The following is a 23,376-nucleotide window of genomic DNA, read 5'->3' on the forward strand; positions in this document are numbered from 1 at the left end:
ATGTGTCGAATATTAATTGCCCAATAATAGAATCTAAAATTAGGTAATGCAAAAACCTCCATCTCTCTTAGCTTTCTGTAGATGTATTCCACCCAATCTCAGGTTTTTATTTTGCCAAATAAATGAAGAAATTTTAGAGTCAACTTTGTCAAAAAAGGATTTTGGAACAAAAAAAAATCGGTAATGCCGGAAATATATATAAAAATTTTGGCAGAATAAACATCTTAACAGTATTAATACGACCAATCAAAGTTAAATAAATTGGAGACCAGTTAAATGAAAGTTGTGTAATGTGATCAAGGGTAGGAAATTAGTCTTAAGTAAATCCTTATGTTTACAGGTAATTTTAATCCCAAAATATGAAAAATGATTATTAACCAATTTAAACGGGAGGTTCCGATATAAGGGAACTTGCTTATTAATCTGGAAAAGTTCACTCTTACTGGGATTTAACTTATGACCTGAAAAAAGACTAAATTGTGCTAATAAATCTAAAGCTGCAGAAATAGATTTTTGAGGATTAGAAATATGTAGAAGTAAGTCATCAGCATAAAGTGATACTTCATGAGACTTTAAACCACGAGTTAAACCAATAATATTAGGAGATTCTTGAATAGCAATTGCAAGAGGTTCTAATGCAATGTCAAATAATAAAGGACTAAGAGGACAACCTTGTCTGGTACCTCGAAAAAGAGGAAAAAAAGGTGAATTTAAAGAGTTAGTATGAACTGAGGCCATAAGAAAATGATATAACAATTTGATCCAGGATATAAATTTCGGGCTGAAGTTAAACATTTCAAGCACCTTGAATAAGTAAGGACATTCGACCCTGTCAAAGGCTTTTTCAGCGTCTAGGGAAATGACGCATTCAGAATCATTTTGTGACGGGGTATAGACAATATTTAAAAGTGTACCAATATTATAAAAAGAGTAACGATTTTTAATAAAACCCGTTTGGTCTTCCGAGATAATATAAGGAAGTGCTTTTTCTAATCTGTTTGCTAATAATTTAGAAAAAATTTTAGAGTCAACATTTAACAAAGATATTGGTCTATAAGATGCACATTGAGCAGGGTCTTTATCCTTCTTTAATATTAAAGAGATCGATGCTCTATAAAAGGATTCGGGTAGTTTACCAAGTTTTAATGAGGCCTCCAGAACCCTGAATAGCCAAGGGATTAATGAGGATGCAAAAAATTTATAAAATTCCACGGTAAACCCATCAGGACCAGGAGCTTTTCCCGGGTTCATAGAAAAAAAACATTCTTAATCTCATCAGTGGTAAAGTGTCTAACATAGAAGATATAGCGTGTGAAATCTTAGGGAAATCTAGGTTATCTAAAAAGTCATACATACGTTTAGAGTCTCGGGGAGACTCTGATTGATATAAGGAGGAATAAAAGTAAAAAAAGGATTGATTAATCTCAGTTTGATCAAATGTCAGTTGATCTTTTTGATTATAAATCTGATTAATTTGAAATTTAGTAGAGTTAGTCTTCAACTGATTAGCCAAGAGTTTACCAACTTTGTCACTATGTATATAAAATTCGCTTCTTGTTTTCATTAATTGATTTACAAAAGAGGACAAAAGTAATAAACTGTGTTCCATTTGAAGTTCAGTTCTTTGTTTATACAACTTCTCAGAGGGAGCTGTAGCATATCTCTTATCAATTTCCTTAATCTTGTCCACAAGAACCAGCTCTTCCTCCTTCAACCTTTTCCTCAAAGCAGCAGAGTACAAGATGATCTGGCCACGAATATAAGCTTTAAAAGTATCCCAAAGGGTGTTCATGGATATATCCTCTGCGCAGTTAATTGTAAAAAAAGAGATCAATCTGTTCATTCATAAAGTTCAAAATCCAAGTCCTGAAGCAACAGCGAATTAAAACGCCATTGTCTATTATTTTGTGTATTGGCCAATATTTTAATAGAAAGCTTAAGTGAAGCATGATCCAAAATGGTTATAGAGTCATATTCACATTTAACCACTGAAGAAATAAGACCAGAGTCAATAAAAAAAAATCAATTCTTGAATAGGAATGATGAACATGTGAAAAAAAAGAGAAATCTTTTTCCTGAGGATGCAAGAAACGCCAAATGTCCGTCGACCTGGAATCTGAGAGAAATGAATTAATCAAGGTTGCAGATTTATTGGGTAGAGTCCGTAAAGGAGCCGAACGGTCCAATAATGGGGATAAACAAGTATTAAGATCTCCGCCCCAGATTAGTGAAAACTCATTCAAATTCGGGAACAAATTAAATAATGATTTATAAAATTCCAGACAGTCCAAGTTAGGAGCATAGACGTTGACCAAAACTACCTTTTCATTAAAGAGTAAACTACTAACTAATAGAAATCTACCATTTGGATCAGAAATAATATCGTGTTGCACAAAAGTGATTGAGGGATCTATAAAAATAGAAACACCTCGAATTTTGGCGTTGGAATTCGAATGAAAGTGTTAATCCTTCCAGAACTTAAAAAAACGTAATCTGTGCCCCCTCCGCACATGGGTCTCTTGTAAAAATAGAATATGTGCTTTATGTCTCCGGAATACTTTAAAGATTTTTTTCCTTTTTATTGGATGATTAAGACTGTTAGTATTCCAAGAGACAAAATTAATAATAGACTCCATAATCCCTAAAGTCAACCCTCAAATAAAGGAGGATTGACAATAGGTTTGACCCACGAACCCGGAAAGGGAACAGAATAAACAAGAGATAACGGGAAAGAGAACGCGACAAATACTTCAGTAATATAAGTAGCCCAAGAAGAAAGAAAAACTAACTAGTGAAGCCCCCCCACCCCATAACCCCAAAGCTAAATCTAAGATAGACCAGCCAGAAAGAAGCGAGCACTAGATCTACCCCCATGACTTCCGATAGACGCTCACTAAAAAAAGTGTATATATGAAAAGATCAGCTAAAGTTATAAAACAGTAAAGGAGTAAAAAAAAGTACACCAATTAAAATGAAAACGATATAATACAAAGAAAAAACAGGTACATATAAAGAAAACTGTTAACCTACAACAGACCATATAATTAAACAAGAAAATGAAATATAAGCATAGACTAGCATAGACTAGAAAACTACAAAAAGTACGTTTGAAAACTATGAAGTTTAAGACCTCCAGGGATATACGTAAAATGATGCTGTGGAAATGGCCACCCAGAATTCCCAGGGAAGAAGAAAGGGATGACGCAGTTAAAAAAAAGTTTAGCAACTATATTAATTAAACCGAAAAAAAACCATTTCTGTCATATAAAGCAAAAGAAAAAAATTAAACCCAACAGATTAACTGCCTCCGATCAAACAGAGATGATTTAATAGTGTGATTAAGATGTTGAAGGCAAGTGTTGATCCAGGTAACTCTGGGCTTCCGATGAAGAGTCGAAAAAACAGGAAGACCCATCAGACGATCGAATCCTCAAATGTGCAGGATAGAGCAACACTGGTTTTAAATCCATCTTGTAGAATTCCGACATCACAGAGCTGTAACGGACATGTTGATCACGAACCTGTTTACTAAAATCTTCCACCAATCGAAAGCGGAGATCCGAGAATTCAATGTAACCTTTAAGTTGAGCAAAACAAAGCAGCTTCTCCTTGTCTTGAAAATAATGAAATCGTAAAATAACATGCTGAGGTTTATCTGACTTAGGCGAATATAATGGGACTCTGTGAGCCCGATCCAATAGTGGTGGTTGATCAAGAAATAAGGTGGGAAATGAATCTTTTAAAAGTTGAGAGAAAAACTTTATAGGGTCATTAGATTCAGCAGCTTCATGAAGACCAAGAATCCTTATATTCTGCCGTCGCATTCTGCATTCTAAGTCAGAATTTTTAAAGGTCAGAAAGTCAAGTTTTTTTCTTCATTGCAGTAATTGTTTCTTCAATTTTCACCATCTTGAGTTCATTCTGTTGCGTGGATACTTGGAGATTAGATATAGCAGTCTGATGTCCCGTGATAGATGTTTTCATTTTATCAATTTCATCGATGATTTTCTGCAGTTTAGTTGAAATTTCCACACGAATCAGATCCGATATAGCTTGCATAGCTACCGCTGGTTCAATCGGAGGGGGGGGGTCGGTAACTTTCGGTCTAACCGGAGGTTTGCCGTCTTTCCCGGTCTTAGACGTAGCGGACCTTAAAAGCATCCAAATATATAATAGCAATCTGCTGCAAGGTATTGTAAAAATCAGTGCCTTAAAAGTTAGCTTAAATGTAGCTGATCATAGGATAAAGCTCAGAGGTAATGGAGCGAGTCAAGAGCACAACTTCACTCCATGAGCTCTACCGGAAGTCCCCGGGTGACTTTTTATATAGGCATCCGTTAGTCTCATGAGACCATGGCTTTGCGCCTTGGAAGGTTTCCAGGGCGCAGGCCTGGGCAAGGTTGTATGGAAGACCAAAAGTTGCCCATGCTACAAGTCTCCCCTCTCCATGCCACCGATGTTGTCCAAGGGAAGGGCATTAGGACCCATGCAGTTTGGCACAGGTGTCGTCGCAGAGCAATGTGTGGTTAAGTGCCTTGCTCAAGGACACACATGCTGCCTCAGCCAAGGCTCGAACTAGCAACCTTCAAATCATTAGACGAATGCCTTAACCACTTGGGTGACTTTAATTTTCAGCTAATTAAAGTAAATAGGAATTCAATGACTTGTCTCAGCACACCACCTTTTAAAAATTTGATCAAGTAATTCAGTGGGCTGCAATCATTGTGAGAGGTTGCCTGCTGGTAAGCTGTGCAAAGTTTAAAAACAGCTTGGGGCCTTTCAGAATTTTTCAGCTGACTGCAATTATTATGATCTTTTAGGCATTCAGTAGGGGCCAATAAAAAAGAGCAAGGAGTAAGCAGAATGGCCAGAGTGAGCAGGTTTTGGCTCAACAGGCTTCAATGAGAACAGGTGCAAGCTAGAAATTAAGCTTGAGAAGTTAAGAGATATGGCAAGCATAGGCAGAATGGTAGTTCTTGTGAGATGTGGGATTTCAGGGTACCTAATGGTCTCTCTAATTACTACATCTGCAGGCAGTACACCCAACTTCAGCTCCTAGATGACAAGCTCAAAGAACCGGAGATTTAGATGGATCTACTCTGGCAGACTGAAGAGTTCACAAATGAGACTTTTACTGAGGTGGTCACAACCAGAGTGCAGGCTTCAGACAGCAGATGAGTGACCACCAGGAGAAGTAATGGGAGTAAGCAGTCAGTGCCAGGTACCCCTGTGACTATTCCACTCAGTAACAAGTATGACCCTTTAAATAATGTTGAGGGGGAATAACCTATTAGGGTACAACAACAGCAGCCAGACCAGTGGTACTGTGAGCAGCTCTGAGGCTCATCAGGGAAGTCAGGCAGAGCGATAGTGATAGGAGACTCAATAATCAGAGGGACGGTTAGCTGATTCATCAGCTGCCAGTTCAATTAAGGACAGCAAAGTTTCTTCCCAAAGTAACTTCAGTTAATCAGGTGAGTGCTTAAGGCAAACTGATAAGTTTTATGACTGCTGCTCTTGAAATTACCTTTCTAAAGAAATCCAGAAATTCTTCAAACTCGTGTCATTGCATCATGTTTCAGAAATCTAATCCAATAATACAAACAATAGTCCTATATTCTTTCAACAGCAGCACAATGCCTCGAACTGCACTAAAGCATGAGCCAAACATGAATTTTAATTAGTAGCTAATTGAGATAACAGCAGACAAAAGACATTAAGTATTAACAAGAGTAAACCAATTAGGCCTTGGAATAAGCTCCCCCATTCAGAAGTAAGTTTGATTTGATATTCTTTCAGCTCACTCTTGTGCTCTTTTCCTTTTACCTGTAATTCCTTCATTTATTATATTTTTATCTATCTCAACCTTAAATATACACAAACATGAGGAAATCTGCAGATGCTGGAATTTCAAGCAACACACATAAAAGTTGCTGGTGAACGCAGCAGGCCAGGCAGCATCTCGAGGAAGAGGTACAGTTGACGTTTCGGGCTGAGACCCTCCTGACGAAGGGTCTCGGCCCGAAACGTCGACAGTACCTCTTCCTAGAGATGCTGCCTGGCCTGCTGCGTTCACCAGCAACTTTTAAGTGTGTTGCTTAAATATACACACACAGTTCTCTAAGGCAAGGTGTTCTGAAACTAACAACCCTCAGTGAAGATACTTTTCCTCATCGCAGTCTTACATAGGTTAGAAATACCAAAAGATAAAGGCAAGTAACTTATTTCTACCTACGTGAACAAGGTTCTTCTGCATTCTCTTTTTTGCATGCACATATAAAAAAAAAATGCCTTGGTTAATTTTTTGAAGGTTCTGACATTTTGCCTCTTTTACAATCATAAGTTCAGAAAATCTGAATACAGATGCAAGCAAATGCAAAAGGAAAATGTCAGTGATCCCTAGATCCCAAAACAAAAAAAGATTTAAAATTTCAGAACTGCTCTATTTATCTGCAGTGTTATTCAACTCAGCCTAACCAATGGTAAAGTAAATTCACAACAAAGAGAATTTACAAGTTAAATCCTGGGATAAATCTTATTCTGATTTTTCCTGCAGTGCTTAGATTATGAATCACTCAGTGATTCTCTTTTGCAGAAGAGGGAGTGGGGTTTAAACCGCAAGGAGTGCTGTACTTCTATGATTCTGTTCTTTGAGTTTAAGATACTGCTTACACATTTATAAACATTTAGAAAGGTAGATAATTTTGCATGATGAATAGATTTTGTAGAGTAACCAAACAAATGTCATAACATCAGTGCTAACATATCAATAAACTAAGCAATGCAGAAGGCAATGACGTTTTATAAAACAGCATACTTGAAGTTTAGGGAGGGGGCAAGTCAATGCAGCTCAGCAATGCCAGATAGACAAGTGCAAGAAACTAATTTGAACACGAACCCTGCTGCTTAAACAAGACACAATCCCATTATTTGAAACACTGATCAAACTACAAAAAGTTAGAAGCCATCATTAGAAACGTTTTTCTAAATCAGGCAGTTAAAATGCAAAGGAATACTTTGATGGAAAATAAAATCTATTTTAAACAGATTTTAAGGAAAATGTAAAGGAAAATTTAAAATGCATTTTTCTTTACATTTTTGGGACTACTTTATTCCCATTCCCGTGATGCACGTACAATTGCTTTGCCCATGTTTTCATTGTAATTAACTTAAAATAGACTTATTTACTCATGCCTATTACCACTTCATTAACTTCATGCATTCTGATTAGTGAAATTTTTAACATTTTCCTTATTTTCTTTATGCTCTCACTAATTTTATTTATTTCTATGAAAATTTACTAACCTTCAGAACCAAGACTATTTCCTCAAAGTGAAATCTTCAAAACCAAGTTGAATTCTGCTACCTGAAACTGCAATCTGAAAGTATCTTCTTACTGGATTGGAGCCCCAGTCTAAGCTAACCCGATATGAAAAGAAGCCTGTAGAAAGCAATCAAATTGAAGCTGCCAAGCTGGATTCTGAAACTACAGCATATAAAAGTTCCAGAGGAGGTACAAAATGCAAATCATAAATTATCTTTGCTAGTTAATAATGTACAGTGATTAAAATACTTTACAATTTTCATTTGTGAATTAAAATTAAACGGACCAAAATTTCTGCTTGACTGCTATCCATAAGCATCTGTTGGAAAATGTGACAAACTTGACGTTGGATGAAAAATGCTTGACTGGACCTTTCCTCATTTGCCAAAGTTCGGCAACTATTTGACAGTCATTGCTTTTTAAGAATAAGGTAGCCTGTGATAAAAAAAAATACGCTGCAGCCAGATTGAATTAATGGAAAAATATCATGGGATACAGTGCTAGAACAATGAACACGGAGGCATTCATCAGAGACTATAACTCTGGATCATTCGGGAGACTGAGAGGGTGAAAGATAGGACATACAGTTGAAGTCAGAAGTTGACATACACTTAGGTTGAAGTCATTAAAACTTATTGTTTAACCACTCCACAGGTTTCATATTAGCAAACTATAGTTTTGGCAAGACGTTGAGGACACCTACTTTGTGCATGACATGAGTAATTTTTCCAACAATTGTTTACAGGCAGATTATTTCACTTTTAATTGACTATATCACAATTCCAGTGGGTCAGAAGTTTACAAACAAAATCAAAAGAAATCAGCCAAGATCTCAGGAAAAAAATTATGGACCTCCACAAGTCTGGTTCATCCTTGGGAGCAATTTTCAAATGCCTGAAGGTACCACGTTCATCTGTACAAACAATAGTACGCAAGTATAAACATCATGGGACCACACAGCCGTCATTCCTCTCAGGAAGGAGACGCATTCTGTCTCCTAGAGATGAACGTACTTTGGCTCGAAAAGTGCAGATCAATCCCAGAACAACAGCAAAGGACCTTGTGAAGATGCTGGAGAAAACAGGTAGACAAGTAACTATATCCACAGTAAAACGAGCCCTATATCAAAATAACCTGAAAGGCTACTCAGCAAGGAAGAAGCCACTGCTCCAAAACCGCCATAAAAAAAACAAACTACAGTTTGCAAGTGCACATGGGGACAAAGATCTTACTTTTTGGAGAAATGTTCTCTGGTCTGATGAAACAAAAATTGAACTGTTTGGCCACAATGACCATCGTAATGTTTGGAGGAAAAAGGGTGAGGCTTGCAAGCCAAAGAACACCATCCCAACCGTGAAGCATGGGGGTGGCAGCATCATGATGTGGGGGTGCTTTGCTACAGGAGGGACTGGTGCACTTCACAAAATAGATGGCATCATGAGGAAGGAAAATTATGTGGCTATATTGAAGCAACATCTCAAGATATCAGCCAGGAAGTTAAAGCTCGGTTGCAAATGGGTCTTCCAAATGGACAATGACCCCAAGCATACCTCCAAAGTTGTGACAAAATTGCTTAAGGACAACAAAGTCAAAGTATTGGAGTGGCCATCACAAAGCCCTGACCTCAACCTGATAGAAAATTTGTGGGCAGAACTGAAAAAGCGTGTGTGAGCAAGGAGGCCTTCAAATCTGACTCAGTTACACCAGTTTTGTCTGGAGGAATGGAAAAAAATTCCAGCAACTTATTGTGAAAAGCTTGTAAGGCTACCCAAAACGTTTGACCCAAGTTAAGTAATTTAAAGGCAATACTACAAAATACTAACAAAGTGGATGTAAACTTCTAACCCACTGGGAATGTGATGAAAGAAATAAAAGCTGAAATAAATCATTCTCTCTACTATTATTCTGACATTTCACATTCTTAAAATAAAGTAGTGATCCTAACTGACCCAAGACAGGGAATGTTTTCTAGGATTAAATGTCAGGAATTGTGAAAAACTGAGTTTAAATGTATTTGGCTAAGGTGTATGTAAACTTCTGACTTCAACTGTATATAGAGATAGTTACACCCAAGGTGCAGGACACAGGAAATTGGGTGACAGTCAGGAAGGAGAAAGGGGTTAAACAGCAAGAGCAGACTAACCCTGTGGCCATCCCCCTCACCACCGGAATACTATTTTGGACCGATTAGAGGAAAGTCACAGCGGTCAGGTCTCTGACACGGAGTCTAGCCATGACCAACCTCTCAAAGCATTTCATCACCGTAGATGTGAGTACTACTGAGCAATAGTCATTAAGGCAGCTCACACTACTCTTCTTAGGCACTGGTATAATTGTTGCCTTTTTGAAGCAGGCGGGCACTTCAGACTGCAGCAGTGAGAGATCGAAAATGTCCTTGAATACTCTCGCCAGTTGGTTGGCACAAGTTTTCAGAACCTTACCAGGTACTCCATCGTGGCCTGCCACCTAGCGAGGGTTCACCCTCCTTCAAGACAGCCTAACATTGGCCTCCGAGACAGATCACAGAGTCATCAAGTGCAACCTGGTATCCTGCCTAAATGACTATTGCCCAGTTGCACTTAAAATCCACAGTGATGAAGTGCTTTGAGAGGCTGGTGATGAAAGATATCAGTTCCTGTCTGAGTGGCGACTTGGATCCACTCCAATTTGCCTACTGGAACAATAGATCCTCAGCAGATGCCTTCCTATTGGCTCTTCACACAACCTTGGAACATCTGGACATCAAAGATGCTGTTTATCAATTACAGCTCAACATTTAATACCATCATCCCCTCAAAATTAATCATTAAACTCCAAGACATGGGCCTCAATAACCCCTTTGTGCAATTGGATCCTAAATTTTTTTCACTTGCAGACCCCAGTCAGTTTGGATTTGTAAAAAGATCTCCTTCACAATCTTTATCAGCTCTGGGCTGTGTGCTTAGCCCTTAGCTCTACTAACTTTATGCCTATGACTGTGTGGCCAAGTACAGCTCCAACACCATATTCAAGTTTGCTGATGACACCACTGTTGTGGACTATATTAAAGGTGATGATGAATCAGCAGATTGAAAATTTGGATAAGTGGTGTCTTAACAGCAACCTCTCACTCAATGTCAGTAAGGCCAAGTAATTTATTGTAGACTTCAGGAAAGTGAATCCACAGATCCATGAGCCAATCCTCATCGGAGAATCAGAGGTGGGGAGGGTCAGTATCTTTAAATTCCTAGGTGTTACTATCTCGGAGGACGTGTACTGGACCCATCATATAAATGTAACTGCAAAGAAAACACAACAGCGCCTCTGCTTCCTTAGGAGTCTGCAGAGATTCCGCATGACATCAAAACCTTAGGCAAACTTCTATAGATGTGTGGTGGAAAGTGTATTGACTGGCTGCATTATGGCCTGGCATGAGAACACCAATGCCTTTGAGCAGAATATCCTACAACAAGTCATGGATTCAACCCAGTGCATCACGGGCAAAGCCCTCCCATCCATTGAGCACAACTACATGAAACGCTGTCATTAAAAAAAAGCAGCATCCATCATCAAAGATCCTCACCACCCAGGCCATGCTCTTTTCTTGCTGTTGCCATCAGGAAGGAGATTCAAGTGCCACAGGACCTGCACCACCAGGTTCAAGAACAGTTACTATCCCTCAACCCATCAGGCTCTTGAACAAAAGGGGATAACTGTGCTCATTCTATTTCTGGTGTTCCCACAACCGATGGTCTCACTTTTAAGGGCTCTTGATCGTGTTCTTTCATGCTCTCGTTAGGTATTACTATTTATTTACATTTGCATTTGAACATTGTTGTCTTCTTTGCTCTTGCTGTTTCATTGATCCTGTTTACAGTTCCTGTTGAATAGATTTGCTGAGTATGCCCGCAAGAAAAAGAATCTCAGGGTTGTATGTGGTGACATACAGTTGCAAAAAAATGTTTGTGAACCCCTTGCAATTACCTGGTTTTCTGCATTAATTGCTCATAAAATGTGGTCTGACCTTTATCCAAGTCACAATAATAGATAAACACAACCTGCCTAATCTAATAACACACAAACAATTGTGCTACTTCTCATCAATAATAAGTACACCATTTTAAACAATCACAATCTAGGTTCAAAAAAGCACGTGAACCTCTTGGGGTAATGCCTTCTACAAAAGTTATTTGGATTCAGATGTCACAATCAATGAGATGAGATTGGAAGTGTGGGTTGCAGAGGTGCCCTGCCCTATAAAAAAGACACACAAAGGTTACTGACAGAGCCTGCTCTTCTCAAGAAAAATCAGTTTATATGCAGCATGCCTCAATCAAAATAACCGTAGAAAAATTGTAGAGATGGATGAAGCTGGAAAAGGCTACAATAGCATTTCTAAAGACTTGAATGTTCACCAGTCCACAGTAAGAGAAATTGTCTGTAAATGAAGGAAATTCAGTACTGTTGCTACTTTCCCTAGGACTGTGCGTCCTGCAAAGATTACAATGTGCACAAAAGTGCACAATGTGCAATGCTGAAGGAGGTGAAAAAGAGCCCAAGGGCAACAGCAAAAGACCTAGAATCTCCAGAACTTGGTAAATTCATGTGTCCACCATAAGAAAAACACTTAACAAGAATGGTGTTCATGGAAGGACAACACAGAAGAAACCACTGCTCTTCAAAAAAAGGTGACAGAAGTTTGTATAGGGGAACACTTTGCATCTAGTGATGATCACAATGCCATTAGGTTCAAAGTAAATATGCAAAAAGATAGGTCTGTTCTGTGGGTTGAAATTCCAGTTGGAGAAAGGCCAATTCTGATGGTATCAGAAAGAATCTGGCAAGTGTAGATTGCTGCAAGTTGTTTTCTTGCAAAGGTGTACTTGGAAAGTGGGAGGCCTTCAAAAATAAAATTTTGAGAGTGCAAAGCTTGTATGTGCCTGGCAGAATAAAGCTAAAGGTAAAAGGTGTAGGGAACTTGTTTTCAAGAGATATTGAAGCCCTGGTGAAGAAAAAAAGATGCATAGCAGGTATAGGTAGGTAGGAACATATGAGGTGCTTACAGACAATAAGTAGCGCAAGAGAACACTTAAGTAAGAAATCAGGAGGGCTTAAGAAAGAAATCAGGAGGGTTGCCCTAGCAGAGAAGGTGAAGGAGAATCCCAAGGGAATCTACAGATATGTTGAGGGCCAAAGAATTGCAAGGTGGAAAAATTGGTCAGAATGGTAATCCATGTATGGAGCCAAAATATTGAACTGACTTTATTTCTTACATCTGTCACATACATGAGGAGTAAAAATCTTTACGTTACGTCTCCACCTAAATGCGCAATGTGCAATCATAGTTATTTATAATAATTTATAAAAAAAATAGAACATTCTCTGTAACATAGAAATACACTCACATCAGCACGAGTTAATCAGTCTGATGGCCTGGCGGAAGAAGCTGTCCTGTGAGGCCCTTTTCACACACCTGCCTTTGTAAATGTCCTGAATCATGGGAAGTTCATGACTACAGATGCGCTGGGCTATCCGCAGAATCCTGCGATTAAGGGAGGTACAGTTCCCATACCAGGCAGTGATGCAGCTAGTAAGGATGCTCTCAATTGTGCCCCTGTCGGAAGTTCATGCGATCTGGGGGCCCATACCAAGCTTCCTCAACCGTCTGGGGTGAAAGAGATGCTGTTCGGCCTTTTTCACCACATAGCTGGTGCGTACAGACCATGTGAGATCTTTGGTGAATAATGATGGAAGGAGATCTTAAATGTTTTGCACCTTTATTTACTCAGGAGATGGACAGAGTCTACAGAAGTGAGGCAAAGTGGCATCAACTTCATGGACCCAATACAAATTACAGAGAAGGTTATGTTTGCTGTCCTGAGTCAAATTAGGGTGGATAAATCCCCAGGGCTGCACAAGGTGTTCCCTCAGGCTCTGAAATTAATCCAGGAAATTACAGACCGGTAAACTAAACTGAGGGAGGTGAAAAATGCCTCCTTCAGTAGAGCTTACTGGAGGAGGTGAAGGAGGTATTGAAAGGTATTCTAAGGGACCGGATATAACATACATAGGCTGATTAAAGATAGTCAACATGGCTTTGTGCATGGTAGGTCACGTCTAATCAATCTTACGGAGCTTTGCAAAGAAGTTACCAGGAAAAGTGGATGATAGGTATGGAGGGCTATGGTCCCAGTGCAGGTTGAAGGAAGTAGGCAGTTTAAATGGTTTTGGTATGGACTAGATGGGCCAAAAGGCCTGTTTCTGTGCTGTACTTTTCTATGACTATGTTCCCATTTTTTAACCAAAAAGTACTGAAACTAGTTCCAGATCTGCTGCTTAATAGAAGTTAGTACAAGTCAATGCAATGCCCTATTGTAGGTATGCAATTTACATAACTAAACAAAGATGAGTTACATTACAAATACACAAAGTACTATTTGAATTGAAAATCATTCAAGTTGATACAGACCCGCAGTTTTAGTTAATTTTCAAGTCTGCTACTAGTCATAAAAATAGCAAGATTCCCAGATTTTAAATCCTGTAATCGATGCATCAAACTTCTATATAAATCATTAAAAAATTCCTATTTCCTACAGTTTAGCTTTTTAAACTTACTCTGTCCAGAAAACACTGGAAGAACCACTTCATTGTATACAAAGATGTAAAGACATCCTGTGCATCCTGTAAATAAAAGAGAAAGCTTTTAATAGTTAAAAGTCAGTGATATTTAGAGACATTTAAAACTATTAACATTGAAGTGTATAATTAATATCTTTTAAAATTGGTGAGAAAAGTTATAAATTAAAAATGTGTAACTAATATGGAATAATTAAAGAAACTGCCTTTCCCTTGGCTTACAACTACTATGGATATCAGTCAGATGTCAGATCCCGCCCATGATACAGTCTGGCACAGGATCCAAGAACCAGTTTTACAATGAAAGAGCTGGGAACTTTGGCAAGATTGAATGCACTATTGAATTATTTAGTGAATATGCAATGATCCCAGACTTGCTTCTACCTAATGTTTCTGTTCTATGCTGAAGTCACTTGCAAGCCAATATGATGCCCCAAAATATTTAACAACTGAACAAAGTTTATCAACTGAATAAAGATACTCACCAAATGTTGTTTAAGCTTTGGCATAAACTTCTTCAAAATCCGGTCATGATGTTCTTGAAACCGCAAAAGTTTTGGGAAGCCAGGCACAAAGAAACCTAAAGGATAATTTATTTGCAAAAAAAAACTCAATTAAGTGCATATTTAACTTTCTCGAGTTGCTATTTCATTGCTATACACCTAACTGGATTGGATCTTTAAAGCTAAATTTGCTAGCTGAAAAGTGAACTAGAATACAAGATCCTGCACGTGCTAGGGAATTCGTTGATATAATCTTGCCATTTTAGGTGGTTAGAATATGGCTTATACATATTTAACCAGCCTATGAGACTGCCAGCAAAACATTTGGTAAATGGCCATAATGCTTCTGAATATCCTCAATATGCAGAAGCATTCAAAATCTATAATTAATAAATTAAGAATAACAATTAAGTAATTTTTGATACAAAATTGCCAACAGTTTGAAAAACAATCCTAACAATATAATTTATACAACTGTAAGTTACCTTCTGCACATTTTCCTACAACTCTAGGATCTCTACTGAAGTGACCTGAGTAAAACTGCTGCAGTGGATTCCAGCAGCAGATTGGACTTCTAGATTCACAGTATTTAAATATGTATAAGCCAGTATCTCACATTTGCTTATTATAAATTGACTGTAGTTAGTCGATAGGCTGAATGGTCTAATTCTGCTCCCATGTCTTATGGCCATAGACCTAGTGGAACTTACCAGTCCGGCCCTATGTTTCCACTTAGCTATACGTTAGCTGTCAAATCAAATGGCTAATCTGCAACAATCGTATTCTACTCGGAAAATATTTTAGAGAACATTTCAGAATCAGTCTTGATGGACTTCGTTCCTTTCCATAGATACTGCCTGACCTGTTGAGTTCCTTCACAATTTTCTGCGTTACTCTAGATTTCCAGCATCTGTGAAATCTCTTGTGTTTATCAGAATCAAAACCAGGTTTAAGATCACTGACCTATGTCATGAAACTTCTTGTTTTGTGGCAATTTCTTAATGCATGCACACGCATGCATATCATCACTATTGCCCCGATAACGCTAAAGCATGAACTAATTTATTAAATACCCAAAAAGAACCCCTTTGAATCGGCCATCAAACATAGTTAAAATATTTCAGGAAACTGTGGTTCTGGCAAAGTAAGTCTATACACCACTGAAATGTTCCGTCTTAATTTCTTACAGCCTTCTGGATTGGCGTCATGGTTTCATACACTGAAGTATCAGAAATACAAGAATAACTTCTCATTAACTTACTCAACTCCTCCATTTTCAATTCCACTCTACACAATATAGTTCCAATCATAACACGGCAAATCAAAAGTTGGCATGCATGTATAAATCTATGGTGATTAAGTGATGCATGCAATAGACTTAATAGACTTAAGTTCTGTCAGTTTATCTAGGGATTCAGATTAAATTTTATAGGATAGATGTGAACTTGGGGAGATGAGCTATCCAATCTGTTCATTTTGGCAACACCCTTGACAGACACGACTGAAAATATTCCAATTTATTAAGAAATAATTTAGTCATTAAAATGAAACTACATAAACTGTAACTGTTATAATAGCTTTATAAATTGAAGTAGAACACTTTGCTTTAGTTTCTGGTGGGGAGTCTTTGGTTTGGTTATCATGCAGGTTTACAAAACAAATGCTTAGAATTAGCGTTTTTCACAATCAAAACCTATTCTGTCAAGTTTTCAGTATCCTCATGTACAAAATTCATAGGAAAATTGCTGGTTTATCAGAGATTTGGGGAATTAAGCAATCTTGCTGTATGATATAGCAATTCGTTTGAAAAAGTGAAGTCTGAAGCATTGCAGTACCACAATAATGAAGCCAGTTCCCAAAATTCACTGACTTTGCCTGTCACGTGTTTAAATATTTAACACTGATAATTATCAGGTATTGATTGTAATCAATTGAAGAAAAAGGTGTATTTTTCTGCAACAAAATTAATTCTCCAAGCACCCTTCCATAGCAGTCTCATCTCTCCATGTGCATAATGTCAAACATTATGGCACTTTTATGTCAGCTGAAAGTGCTTTGCATTTCATTGCTATCCACCATCTGCTTGCTTTAGCTCTGTTTAAGACCACGTATGTTGTAAGTATTCCAGTTCCGAGGCTAATCTGGCAACTCCACTAAATCTAAATTCAACCTTGCATTTCTTTTAGTCTCAAGTCACTCATCCCAACAGTTACACTCATTTATCCCTCACTAGCTACTTAAACCAATGTAATGTAAAATGTGGTTCAATTTACTGTTTCAGCATCAGAAAATTAATCTAGATCATAATTCCTTTACATTCAATTGTGTTCTTTGCTCACCCCCAGCCCTTTAGTGTAACCCTGGTTTCACTCACTTGTGTCTTTCTATACATCCTGGATAAAAGAGCATCTTTTCCAATAGTATGTTGTCGTAGCAGTTCTTAAGCAACTCGACTACTATAATGATGTAGTCCTATACATTTTAATTGGTAAAAAGCTTTTTGAAAATCAAGTATTTAAAAGAAGTTGTTTTCTGTCACATAAATAATGAAGGCCTCAACAATAGAAGATCTGTAGTTTAGCAGCCATTCATTACTAATAAATACAAAATTGTTACAAGGAAGTTTCCCAGAAGGGACCCCCTTTGAAAAGCATAACAGACATGTGCAAAGAACAGGAGTAGTCTATTCCCCCCCACTCCCCAGCCCTTTATCTGCACTGCTTTCCAATATCATGACTGTTCTTCTGTGATACCACTTTCCTGCATAAGTATATTACTTGATTCCTTTAATAACTGAAAATTCTATCCCTCTTTGCCTGAGCTTCCATAGTCTAGTTGGCTAAAGAATTCCAAACATGTATTGTAGTATGGATTAAGAAATTTGTTGTCACCTTAGTCCTGAAATACTGAGACTGTTAACTCCTGATTCTAGACACCCAAGCCAGGGAATCATCATCTGTACATCTTTGTATGTTTCAGTGACCTCAATTCTCATTCTCTTGTGAGGGTATGCATAGAATATACTTGGTGATAAAAGCCATTGCAAGTGGCAATATGGCAGATAGAGAAGATATGCTAAACCCAAGCACAAGAAAGCTGGTTAATGAGGGAGAAGGACAATGGAATCATTATAATTAGAGCCTTATTGGCACTAGTACTGATATACAGTGAAAAGCTTGTCTTGCATACTGATCATATAGATCAAATCATTACACAATGTACTGAGATCAAAGTAAAATAATAACAGAATGCAGAATAAAGGCAAACAAGTTGAAGGGCCTTACCAATCCCAGACAAGCAAAAAGCTGATTATGTTCCAGTCAACGGTTCTGATTAGAACTGATATAAACTATGAAATTAATAAATAAAGTCATTCAATCTTCCCTCCATTGACAGTCAACAAGTTTTGTGTTGTACTTTAATGGAAATATCTGGGGGAAAAAAATCTCACCATGCATGCTATGTTTTGGACCAGACAGCAGTCGAACAAGTGCCCAGAAGGCATCCTCCTCATTCAGATACATAAGAAGCAGTGCAGTGATCTGACTCATTCCCTGGCAATAACCTACTTCCTGCAAGTCAACAAAATGAACACAATGAAATTGCAAGGTTATTCAGACACAACTCTTTTCAGAGAAACAAAGTTGGGTATATGATTTATAAAGTTTTGTTTATAAAACTGGTTAATAGATATTAGATAAACACGAGGAAATAGGGAGAAACATGAAAGGACAGTCCCTGTCAAACTTCTTCATATGTCTAATCTGTGAATTTTGTTTCTATGGTCGTGGTATAAATGTAACACAAGAACTGTTGCTGTCAAAAACTGGAAGATGTGTAGAAAGATAGTGGTGAAACTTGGGAGTAAACAGAACAGCCGGACATGTACCGACCATTTAATAAAATTACTTTTCCCTAAACATAAACCACTTGACTTGCAAATACTGTGATAAGGCAATTATCAGAGATTAAATTGGAGTAACATTGAAAAAAATCGTGAAAGCAAAGAGAAACTACAAAACAAAAATCTTTGTGGAATGAAGAAAAAAAAGAGGAACAGTGTTCCACAATTGCAATAACACACAAAAAAAGAGATCAGAACAGTCATACAATTAATTGGGACGCTTACCATAAGGACCAAAAAAGTTGCAGAACTTTTCTCTGGAAAAAGAAGGCCAAGGATAAACAAGCTGAGGTTCTGAGGGATGGAAGTGTTTGACAGGGAAAATTCACACAAAAAAAAATTCAACTGCAGGGAACCTCAAAGCAGATTCACAAATGTAACCATAAAGCAGGGAATTCAAGAGACAGTCACCCAGTGGACCAGTTGGAATGTCTAACACTGAGCAGTGGAAGTAAAAACAACACCTCAATTTAAGGGTAACCATGATAAATCCACGGGGAGAAAGAAATATAAGCACATGCTATTGAGTGTAAGTTAAGAATTGTGCGGCAAAGGACATATGGAGCTTAAACAGTTACAGCACACTTTTAGGACTAAGTGCACAGAAAACATTTTGGAACACTTTAAGAGAACATTTGTTATGTGGTGAAATACAAACTTCGTAGGTCTAAAGATTCTAACTCACCCTTACTTCAAATATCAAATTATTGCTTCTGACTTGCTTAAATTCAAGATTTCTGTATTTTAACATGAACTTTTTTTACACAATGATTTTGTCCTGCTACAAATAAGCCCACTAAGAATAGGGAAAAGTTAGAAAAAAAATCCCACAATTTCTTCATCTAAGCAATTTCCACACAATGAATTATCAGCTTTCTACCAGATCTCATTTCAAAATCAAAAGCTGCAACTATCACTTGACAGAAAAAGTGTAACTACTGGAAGTGTGCATTTTGAAAGCAAAACTAAATAATTACATTAATTATGAAAATTTATGTATAATACTTTAGGATGAAAATATGAACCCAAAAAACATACCGTGTTGTACATGGAATAAGCTGCTAAAACATGGAATAAAGCTTGCTGCCTGTAGAAGAGAGTCAAGGCACAGAAATGTAAAAATTCCTTCTGATGTCACAATTAATATATAAATATATTTTGAATCAAGTAACATTAAAAATATGAAGGTGGGAGCAAGAGCTTAGAGTGTCTGGATACGCAAATATTCCAATGCACAGAAGTAGCTGTTAAGAAAAGTGGCAATAATGGATGGATTCAAAAGGATCAACATGCTTCACTACTGTATTCAACAATGAAATTAAAAAGGAATGATTTTGCTTTGAGCTCAAGGGGATGATATTGCCTGCCCTGTATGACATGACACAAGGGAGCAATGTAAATAAGATCATAAAGTAAAACTGTCTTATGGGAAAATCTTAGTGGTTTTAACAATTACCATAAATGACAAGCATTCTATTATGTTAAATAGTAAAACCACTTTAGATTGACTAATATGGAGTTTATACTGGATTAGTCCTCCAGATGACAGGATTAAAACATTCAGAAACCAAAGTCTAGATCTAAACATGGCAACTAGGGAGTTTTAAATTTAGTTAATTAAATAACATTGAATTAAAAACACTAGCATCAGTGATGGTGACTTCAAAACTACAACAGTATCATAAAAATTCCACAGGTTTCACCTTTAAGCAGCAAATACACTGTCTTTAACTTTACTGGTTTATATATGACTCCAGGCTCTTCAGAACATGGCTGGTTCTCATCAGCTCATGAATAAAACTAGATGAGCCATCCATCGCAAAATAGACAGGAGAACAGCAAAAAGTCAGCTGACCAAAACATAGCCACAATCATTCCTACCACATCAAATTATGAGTGGAAGTGGCCAATAATAGAAGGAAACTCCCAACAGTTAAGTGCAAAAGATAAGACAATCATTCACAATCACAGTAACTGCTGTCACTTTGATTTGACTACAACCACCACTGATAATAGGACTAGCTTTCACACACATTATAAATGAACAGCATGCTTGGAGAAGTACATATCATCATTTATTATTTCTGCTGGCCAGGGCGACGTGGTGATATTCTGATTCTTGTTCTGCTTCCGATGCATTACAGTCCTAGGCACTTCCATCATGGGTTGTATACTTTCAAGTCAATGTCTACCAGGGTTAGTGGACCTATGGTAAGTGCGGTCAAGATGATACATGCAAAAATTTGTTTCTTACACGCCATGCAGCACCTCCCTTCTTTAAATCCCATTCATAATAAACAGATACATAATAATTATCTTTACTGCCAAATGAAGCAGCAAATGATTTTTTACAACCTGAGAGCAGCAAGATGTTTTCAGAGGAAACAGCTCAAGCTGGCTTGGCACCAGCTAGACACAGGTCCAGTGTACACATTAATATTTGGATAGTAAATGTTACAATAACAATACTATTTAGAAATTATGCTATTTTTCCAATTGTCTTTATAAAAGATTGATATTAATAATTGCTGAAAAGTTTTCTAAAATGCTTAATTTATTTCAATTTGTCTGTTATACTTCAAAAAAGTCCATAATTATTTGTACTAATTTGTTAATCAATGATAATCTCTACTCCAAATTACTATGGAACACAAGAGAATTTAAAATAAAATTTTTAAACTCAGAAAGGCTTACCACTACTGGTCAAAACTGTCAGATTAAATGTGACACTCAATGCCATCCTTAAAGTACTCACTGATCAACACATTCTTCCAGCTTGTCCTTTTCTCAAATTCCCACCACAATACAATGTTAACATTCATTTTGAGAATATTAAAGTAGGAATGTAATGTGAAGGCATTGGTCAGATCATGTTTGGAGAACTGTAAGCAATTCTGGGCCCCTCATCTAAGGAAGGATGTGCTGGCATTGGAGAGGGTCTACAGGAGGCATATACCACTGGACTAGATGTGCCTGGGCATCATCCCTGAAGATGATGGCAGAGCCTGTCATCAAAACATCAGTTAAAATTGATTATCTGCAACCGGCTGGAAGCCCGAGAAGAGTTTATTAAACATATACATTGGGAAAACACGAGATCTTTTCTCATCTAGAGGTTCATGAGAATGATTCTGGGAATTAAATAGTTAATGTATGAGGAGCATTTGGTGGCTCTCAGGCTGTACTTGCTAGAGTTTAGACAATGGCGGGGGGGGGGGGGGAGGGAATCTCATTGAAATCCATCGAATATTGAACGGCCTGAATAGAATGAATGTGGAGAGGATGTTTCCTATAGTGGGGAGTTTAGGAGAAGAGAACACAACCTCAGAATAGAGGAATGTACTTTTACAACAGAAATTTCTTTAACCAGACGGTGGGAAATCTGTGTAATACATTGCCACAGACAACTACAGAAGCGAAGTTTATGGGTATATTAAAGCAGAAATTGATAGGTTCTTGATTAGGAAGGCCGCAAAAGGTTACAGGGAGAAGGTAAGAGCATGGGGTGAAGAGGGATAATAAATCAGCCATGATGGAACGGCGGGACATTCTCAACAGGCTGAGTGGCCTCATTCTGCTCCCATGTCTTTTGGTTAATGCCAGTCTTCAGTCAATTTATTTTACTCTATGTGATCACAGGAGCTGGTAGATAACACTGGTAATAGACCACTTTGTGATGAGAAAGATTTATACTTAATAAATTGTGCCTTAAGCCAGGTTGTTACTGCACAGTTACAAGGCAAGCATACTCCTGAAGTTGAAAACTGTTCACAGAAACAGAACTTGTTCAATTCTGCCAAACACACCACAGGCTAATGATGTTCTTAGCTCAAAAGAAGATAGTGTAGTCACCAGAGGTCAATCTGAGCTCCCAAACACCAGCGCAGAAGCTCCACAGAGCAAAGTCCAAAACTAACCACCTTTATTGCTGCATCAAAGGTTTCCCTTCTAAATAAAATCAGAGATGTCTCTAGATTTACACTTCAGCAGTGGATATTAATACACAGGCTTGTGGGGCTACTGTGAAAATGGCAGTGGCTGAGGAACTACTGAATATGTGGCTTTACACTAGGCGGCCAGGGTAGTCAAAAGCTCTGACATAATTTTCCCCCTAAGAGCAAGAGAGAACGAAATGAGGTGGGGTAAAGTATCTCCCGTCCAGCCCAACTCCTAAAGAAAAACAAACAGGTGGTAACATTGCCTAGTTACTATGCATTTCTAGCTGTGTGGCAAGGTGATGTTAAATAAACAGAGGTCTGTCAGCCCAAGTCTCTGCTGCCCATCAACCACCTGTTTACACTAATCTTACATTAACCCCATGTAACTGGCCACTGTAAATTCCTCCTGTCAGTGGTAGAATTGGTGGGGGGGTGGGTGTTATGAGAATATGGGTCTGCAGTTAGTTTGTTGGTGAAAAGGAACTAACATTAATTTCTTTCAATTTACAACTTTTTCAATAGTGATAATAAATGAAGAAACATCACAATTAAAATGGGGTTCTTATCCTTTTACAATGCAATAGCAAACAAAAAGTTCATATAGTTGGATTGTAATTCCAATACCTACATCTAATTCTATGTACGTCAAAAATAACTGAAAATTGACTCTCATTCATTTGTTCCAAGAATTGCCATCATACAGAATTATTATTTATTTTTTCTTTGTGCTAACTTGAAATCATTGTTGACATAACGTTGATAACATTATAATTTTTATTAGGTCTGATATGGAAGGAAAACTAAATAAAGACCAATCAGAGCAAACACACTGGAGAGTTTGACGGGGAAAAGATTAATGTTAATTAGTTTCCTGAGAGACGTCAATACCACCCACCACTATCTTTGCCCTAACTAATGAGGTCATTAGTATTCACTGTTCAAATAAAAACTTTTAAATACGTACAAAAAATGAAGTACAGAAAGCTGTAAATAAAATGGAATATAGAAACCAACAGTAATTTAATGAGGCTACAATATTAACAAAAATCAAAATAAAGGCAGCACTTTCAAACATCTTGGCAGTACAATGTG

General features: G+C 37.6%; 1 protein-coding gene across 8 annotated transcripts in view; it reads right to left on the reverse strand.

The window, feature by feature from the left end:
• Positions 1 to 23,376, reverse strand: part of usp6nl (USP6 N-terminal like) — a 223,595-nt gene that overhangs the window by 39,353 nt on the left and 160,866 nt on the right. For all 8 annotated transcript variants that reach the window (XM_072241354.1, XM_072241351.1, XM_072241349.1 and 5 more), the window contains 4 exons: positions 19,385 to 19,433; positions 17,894 to 18,014; positions 14,425 to 14,519; positions 13,919 to 13,984 (listed from right to left, as the gene is read on the reverse strand). In XM_072241354.1, the coding sequence (XP_072097455.1) occupies positions 13,919 to 13,984; positions 14,425 to 14,519; positions 17,894 to 18,014; positions 19,385 to 19,433 (331 nt within the window). The remainder of the gene's footprint in view (positions 1 to 13,918; positions 13,985 to 14,424; positions 14,520 to 17,893; positions 18,015 to 19,384; positions 19,434 to 23,376) is intronic.

The sequence above is a fragment of the Mobula birostris genome, chromosome 23 (assembly GCF_030028105.1).
Source record: "Mobula birostris isolate sMobBir1 chromosome 23, sMobBir1.hap1, whole genome shotgun sequence".
Taxonomy (NCBI): Eukaryota; Metazoa; Chordata; class Chondrichthyes; order Myliobatiformes; family Myliobatidae; genus Mobula; species Mobula birostris.